General features: G+C 61.5%; 1 protein-coding gene across 1 annotated transcript in view; it reads left to right on the top strand.

Moving 5' to 3' along the window:
- The window catches only part of KCNN3 (potassium intermediate/small conductance calcium-activated channel, subfamily N, member 3), a 14358-nt gene extending 8004 nt beyond the window's left edge, over positions 1-6354 (top strand). Inside the window, exons 4-8 of the mRNA XM_009999767.1 lie at positions 1483-1624; positions 3342-3452; positions 5218-5345; positions 5506-5575; positions 6058-6354. Of these exons, the coding sequence (XP_009998069.1) occupies positions 1483-1624; positions 3342-3452; positions 5218-5345; positions 5506-5575; positions 6058-6354 (748 nt within the window). The remainder of the gene's footprint in view (positions 1-1482; positions 1625-3341; positions 3453-5217; positions 5346-5505; positions 5576-6057) is intronic.
- Positions 6355-7403: the final 1049 nt, after the last annotated feature.

The following is a 7403-nucleotide window of genomic DNA, read 5'->3' on the forward strand; positions in this document are numbered from 1 at the left end:
GAGCAGGTGCTGCCGTGGGCTCCGGGCACGGCCACGCTGTGCTCGGTGTGGCGCGGCACGGGGCGATGCTCGTGGCAGCCCTGCTGGCTGGTGACTTTGGCAGTGACCTTGATGGACAAGGGAGTGATGGGAACCGGTGCCAGGGTCTAACTGGTTGTGGCAGCCCTTGGCATGTGCCACTCCGGGTCCCCTTATCTGCTCCTTCTGCTCAAAGTGCTTTTGGGATGAGCAAATGTCTGCCTGTCTGGCTGTGCTGGAACCCCCTTGATGTTCCCAGGGTCATTCCTGTGGGCTCACATCCTGTGGGATGGGCTCAGCCTTTTCCAGGGGAATGTGGGGGGTTCAGTGCCAGGGTTTTGGGGAACCCTGTGGCTGTGTAGATGGGCTCTGACTCTCCCCCTGCCACAGGTCAGAACTCTTTTCCCTGATCCAGGATCTTGTTCATGCCTCCTGTTACTTGGGGGAAAAACATTTCAGTAGAGAAAACCCAACTGCTCTGGGAGCAGGGATGAACTAGGGGGGGAGATTGGGGATTGCCAAAATCTCCATCTGGCTTCCCTCAAATGTTTTCTTGAGGAGACTGGGAGAAGACTGCAGGGAGAAGGATGGGTGCGGGCAGGAGAGGGGCTGTCCTGCCCACACTGGGGTGAAGGTGCTGCTTGTCTGCTCATGCCAGGGCTTGGGTCGGGTCCTGCTCCTGGGAAGCATCCCCCAGGAAGCATCCCTGGGAGGAGCCCTGTGCAGCTCAGCTGGGCTCGTGGGGGGCTCGGGGAGCTGGACTCGGCTGGGGGCCCCGGTTGCGTGTTTGCCGGAAGAGCCGCAGCCGGTTGCCGGCCTGGCCAGGACAGTCAGTGACCTCGCAGCTCTGCCGGGATGGGACGTGGCCATGGAAAGTTTGCAGCATCCCTGAAGTGGCGGCTGCTCCATGTGTGCTTCGTCTCCGGGGCCGGAGCTGCTCCCCCCGCGCTGTTGCCGAGCCAAGTGCCTGCCGGATGCTTGGCAGGATCCGGGCCTGTCCCTGGGGCAGGGCAGGGGGTCGTGCAGAGGAGGGGGGACACAGACGACTGGGGACACGGAGCAGGGACACAGAGGAAGGGGACACTGAGGAAGTGAGACACAGAGCAGGATGCCGGGGATGAGCTGGTGCAGTGGGGACTTGGTGGAGCTGCAGCTGTTCCTCCCGTCCCCCTGCTCTCACTGCCACATGGCACCGGAGACACAGGTGGCGGGACTGGGACATAGTGACAGGTCTGGCTGGAAGCAGAAGCCCTTCCCGAGGAGTTTTTGCTCTGATTTTGGACATGCAGCTTTTCCTGCAGAAGAAATTGTGCAACTGCTGTCACTCTGGGGCATCCTGCATTGTCACCCCGTTCCACGTCGCTCAGGACGGCCTTGTGCCGAGGAGCTGCTGTGTCCCCCTTTGTTCCCCTCAGCCATCCCTGTCCCCTGCAATGACACTGCTGCCCTGCATCTCCTCGGCAGGTACCACGACCAGCAAGATGTAACCAGCAACTTCCTGGGGGCCATGTGGCTCATCTCCATCACCTTCCTGTCCATTGGCTATGGTGACATGGTCCCACACACCTACTGTGGGAAGGGCGTGTGTCTGCTCACCGGCATCATGGTAAGGGCCGTGCCAAGCCGGGCACCCACTCTGAGGGCTCTGCCTGTCCCCACCACGGGGACACTGGGTCTTAGAGGGACCTGCTTCCCAGCTTTTTTTTTCCACGGATGAGGTGTAACAGCTTCGCCTCCAAGGTCTCACAGCCTGGAAGCTGATGGAGCCATAACTGCAATTATCGTGAGCACAGTAATTAGCAGGGTGTGGGGGTTCAGGAGGTGGTGCAGGCTGGATTTTGCAGTGGGGTGCAGTGGGGGACACCAGCTGGTTCCCTGCCCCATGGTCCCCACTGGTGAATTTAGGTTGGATCTGGTAGCCGGATTGTGGCAGGCTCAGGGATGTCCCCAGGGAGCAGGAGGGGCCCCTGAGCATCCCTTGGCCACCCCCGCTCACACTGTCTGGTTTCCATCAGCCGGAGTGATCCCAAATGCTGCTGGTCCCAGGAGCTGGGACCAGCTGGGGACCCTCCACCTCCTGCCGGTGTCATCTGGTTTCCATCAGCCGGAGTGATCCCAAATGCTGCTGGTCCCAGGAGCTGGGACCAGCTGGGAACCCTCCACCTCCTGCCGGTGTCACCGCTCGGCGGCAGCTTCGTGTCCTGCTCAGAGGTCACCATCCCCTGGCGCCTCCTGGGGTACCTGCTCCAAGGAGCCTGTGAAATGTCCCAGCTGGGGACCCTCCATAGATTGGCCCCAGTCCCCCAGCTCTGCCCCCTCAGCCCCAGGCCCTGGGGACAGAGCCACCCCTGTCCCTGTGTCCCAGCTGGGCACCATCTGCATCTGGCTCTGCTGCCACCAAAGCCCATGAGAGCAGATCTGCCAGGAGGTATTATTTTTATATTATCTGCAGATCTTTGATCTGCCTCACCTGAGGTGGGGTCCAGCACGGCTGATGCTGTTGGGAGGGGAAAACTCCTTTGGGGGGGGGGGATGACCTGGTGTTTCCCCCCAGTTCAGTGTGGGGGAGCAGCCATGGGGAGGAGCCCAGTGCCAGGGACTCTGTGACCTCCCCTCCTGCCTGTCACTTCTAACTGAGGCACCACCCAGCACAACATAGCCCTCCTCCCACTCCCCTAGCAGCACAGACCCCCCTGGCAGGTCTGGGGGGTCCCCTGGGCTCCCCTTGCTGCTCCTCTGGGAGATGCCATTGGTGGAAGCTGAGGCCACGCTGTGAGGCCATGGGGATGCTAAAGGATCCAGCAGGATATTAATTAATGACTCTTTAATAAATTAAGAAGCATTTTCCAGGACCGTGGGTGTCTGCCAGCGTGCTGGGAGGGGGGAGCAGCTCAGCTGGTGCGGGCAGAGCACCGTGGGCAGCGGGGCCTTGGCACCTGGGCTTCCCAAAGCCAAATCCATGTGGGAGCTGGCAGCTGCTGCACAGATCCAGCTCTAATCGCCCGGATAAACGAGCTCCCAGCTGGTGCTGCTAGGAGAGGTGGCAATTCGGGGGGGTCCCAGTTTGAGGAGGTTCCAGTTCACAGGGGGTCCATGTTCAGGGCTCCCCTTCCCTGCTCTTCCTGAGGTGCCTCCCCACCAGCTCCCATCCCAGGCCCATCTTGGGTCCCCATCCTGCAGGGCCCTGGGTTGTCTCATTAGGATGATGTGTGGGGGCCATGGAGGTTCTGCTAATTAGGGTTTTGTGCTGGTGAGAGTGGGGGAACACTGTGAGGGGTGCTGAAGGGTGGCAAACGGTGTCCCTGGCTGTTGTCCCCATGCAGGGTGCTGGCTGCACTGCACTGGTGGTGGCTGTGGTGGCCAGGAAGCTGGAGCTCACCAAAGCTGAGAAGCACGTCCACAACTTCATGATGGACACGCAGCTGACCAAGAGGGTAAGGTGGCACAGGGGGCTGGGGAGGGAGGCGTTGGTACCCTGGAGTGGGGGTCCTATGACAGGAGGGAGGTGCCTGAGGGCCTGGGATCCAGCAGAGTGGAAGCATTCCAGTGAGAGCAGACAGCTCCAGCTCCCTCCCAGGGTCTGGGCAATGCCGGGGGTTTGGCTGCTCCCCTGCCAGGAAGAGCCCCTTTTATTTCCCCCCGGGGAGTGCAGCCTCCGTCCTCCCACTGAGCAGGATCTCACCCACCTCCTGCCGGGAATGCAGCTGGTGCCCGTGATTCAGCGCCGTGCCTGGGGGCTCCTGCTGTTCCCAGCCCGTGGAGGGACCCAGAGATGGCAGCTCTAGTGGGGGGTCCAGGCAGTCAACTGGTTGTACTGGGATCCAGCATCATGTTCCCAGCAGCGTGTTGGGGGTCTCTGGTCTCATCCTTGTGGCAAAGAGCATCTCTCTCCTTGCGGCAAAGCGGTGGCAGCGGTGGGATCATTTATGGAGGGGACGGTAACAAAGCCAGTGTTGGTGCAGCCCTTGGAGGGGTGACCCCAGTGCTGGGATTGTGACCGGTGCTCCACTTCACCCCAGTGAGCACAGCCTCATCGCCTGGGGGTGGTCGTGGGCCTCAGAATGGTTGGGCTGGGAAAGGCAACAACCAGGGAGCCCCGAGCCCCGGAGCCTGGATCCGGATCTGCCGCCCCGATCCAGGCAGGCGGGGCCGGTTCCTCTCGGAGGGAGCAGCTGGGCTGCGGGTCGGCCATGGAGCCAGGAGGAATCTCATCCTTGTGCTGACAGCCTGGCTGGGACCTGCCAAGCGTGGCAGATGGGTGTGGGAATGCAGAAAAACTTGCAGATTTTTTTTGTTTTCTTGAATCTCAGGGTGCAGCTTCACACACGGGTGAGGAGCCTGGAGGTGGAGCATCATGGGATGGTTTGGGTTGGAAAAGACCTTTAAGGTCATCCAGTCCCACTGTTCCCCCAGCCCTGCCCAGTCCCCACTGCCCCAGGTCCCTCAGCACCACATCTTGGAAACCCCTCCAGGGACAGGGCAGCCTGGGCCAGGGCCTGACAACCCTTCCCAGGAAGGAATTGTTCCCAGGATCCAACCTCAACCTCCCCTGGGCAACTTGAGGCCTTTTCCTCTTGTCCCATCCCTTGTTCCTGGGGAGCAGAGCCCGACCCCCCTGGCTCCAACCTCCTCTCAGGCAGCTGCAGAGCCAGCAGGTCTCCCCTCACCTCCTGCTCTCCAGGCTGGACACCCCCAGCTCCCTCAGCTGCTCCTGCTCACACTTGTGCTCCAGCCCCTTCCCCAGCCCCGTTGCCCTTCCCTGGACACGCTCCAGCCCCTCCATGTCCTTCTTATCCTGAGGGGCCCAGACCTGACCCCAGGATTCCAGGTGTTCCCTCCCCAGTGCCCAGCACAGGGGGACAATCCCTGCCCTGGTCTTGCTGGCCACCCCAGTGCTGACACCAGCCAGGATGCTGGTGGCCTCCTTGGCCACCTGGGCACTCTCTGGCTCATGTTCAGCCCTTGTCAACCAACCCCCCCAGGTCCTTTTCCTCCAGGATCAGTACTGGTAGGAAAGGGATATGGGTGCACTAGGGGTCATGCCCATGATCTCTTGCAAAGATGCAAGAGTGGAGCTGAGGGCCTGGCTCCAGCCAAGGAGGTCAAGTCCTCCTGCAGCACCAGCTCATGGCAGAGCCAGGCCAGTATCTTTGTGAAATCCTACAGTGCCATGACCTGCAGCCAACTCTCCCCTCACAGATCAAGAACGCAGCAGCAAATGTCCTGAGGGAAACGTGGCTCATCTACAAACACACCAAATTGCTGAAGAAGATCGACCATGCCAAAGTCAGGAAGCACCAGAGAAAGTTCCTCCAAGCCATTCACCAGTAAGGGGCTGGACACTGTGGGAGGGGGGGGTGCTGAGCCTCAGCCTTGGGGGGATTGTGGTCCAGGGGCACAGGGACAATTTTCCATGGGTCATGATGTGTTGGGCTGTGGTTTGCAGCTGGGGGGGATGCAGCCATGTTGCTCTTTCCTCCTCCCCAGGTTGCGGAGCGTGAAGATGGAGCAGAGGAAGCTGAGTGACCAAGCCAACACTCTGGTTGACCTCTCCAAGGCAAGTGCCTGCAGTCATCTCTTGGCTTCTCCTGGCTGCCCATGTGTTTCTTTTTACTTGGAGAAACTCAAGCAGACCTGGCTGACCGTGAGATGCTCCGGCTTGGGAACGTCAGCTGGGAATAGCTGTGGTGGGATGGCTGCCACAAGGCTGGGGCTGCAAAGGGGTCACCCAGCTCCCAGGAAAGGCCTTTGCTCCCCCACCACTGTGCAGCCCCAGCCAGGGGCACCACAGCTTGGCAGGACAGGACTGGTCATCCCTTCCCCCCTCCTGCCCAGGGTTCAATGGGATATTGTGCAGTGACAGTGTCCTGTGAGTTCACAGAGTGGGCTGGGACACCGTGGCTCTCAGCCCATAAAAGAACTTGGCTCTGCCAGTGGCTGTGGCACCCCAGGCATGGCAGTGACCCCCCCCCAGGCCGTGGCACTGACCCCTCTAACCCTGGCACTGACTACCCTGCACCCCCTCTGTCCCTCCCCCAGATGCAGAACGTGATGTACGACCTCATCACCGAGCTCAACGACCGCAGCGAGGACCTGGAGAAGCAGATTGGGAGCCTGGAGTCCAAACTGGAGCAGCTCAGCACCAACTTCAGCTCCCTGCCGCTGCTGATGGCCGACCTGCTGCGCCAGCAGCACCAGCGCCTCCTCGCCGCCGTCCTGGAGGTGCGGGGGGTCGGGGTGCCCGTGGCCACCCCCCAAACTCCTCTTTCCGAGAGCCCCATCGGGGTTAGTTCCACCTCCTTCCCCACCCCGTACACAAGCTCAAGCAGCTGCTAAACCGCAGCCCCCCCGGAACCCCCTCCCCGGACAGGGGGAGCGTTTCCGCGCAGGTCCCGAGGTCTCCAGGGACTTTCTTCTGGTCCTCGACGCGCTGCAGGGCCCTTCGGCCGGAGCCGGTGGGACCAGCAGTGACACTCGGAGCTTTGCCAACGCCTTGGTGTGGGGAACCATGTCCCCGTTCAGGTGCCTCTACTCGTGGTGACGGAAGGGGACGGTGCCAGACAGAAAACCCACGCTCAATCTCAGGTCTTCACATTTGAAAACAAACCAACAAGTCCGAAGCACTGAAGCAATGGAGACACCAGAGGGAGAGTTTTCCTCCTCTGCGTGGAGCCCTCCAGGGGCTGGGGTGCTTTCCTTGCCCCCTGCCCCTCTCGCTGGCCCCGGGCAGGTGCCAACCTGGTGGTTTCTTGCCCAGGCTCTGATCTTTGCTGCCCATGCTCCATCCCAGCCCCTCACCAGGACCCACCGACCCCCCCCACCGCATTGCTGGGCTGTGTCCGGCCGTGACCTGCCCCAGGGGGGTTCTCCAGAGCCGTGTTTCCTGCCCAGGCAGAAGAAGGGACGTTTCTTCTTGCCAGCCCTTGGTGTCACACTCTGCCAGGAGACCCGTGCTGGAGCTGGGAATGCAGTGCCTAACGCCTGGGGACGCGGTGCCGGGCACGGCTACCTGAACTGATGCGGTGATGGCCACCAAGGGGGCTGGCGGGCCAGCCCTGGGCGCTGAGGGGGGGTCCCTGGTGCTCCCATCACTGCCTACCCATGAGCCCCCCAGCAGTATTTTGGGAAGCCACCGAGCTCTTGGTGGTGGCCTAAGAACTACTGGGTGAAAAAACCCATTGGCTCCAAGCACCTCCGCTGGCACCGGGAACGCCGGCGCTCCTGCTCAGCTGGCAGCACCGAATCCCCCTGAGCTGAGCCAGGGGTTGGCTGGCGAGCGAGGTGGTAGCGGGGACAGGGACTTCATCTGTTTAAAACAACGCCCGTTGCCTTTGTGCTGCTTCTGCTGGGTTTGGTGGGGACCAGCAGCACCATCGGCTTCAGGC

Source organism: Chaetura pelagica, unplaced genomic scaffold, assembly GCF_000747805.2.
Source record: "Chaetura pelagica isolate M959 unplaced genomic scaffold, ChaPel_1.0 scaffold686, whole genome shotgun sequence".
In the NCBI taxonomy this organism is placed as follows: domain Eukaryota; kingdom Metazoa; phylum Chordata; class Aves; order Apodiformes; family Apodidae; genus Chaetura; species Chaetura pelagica.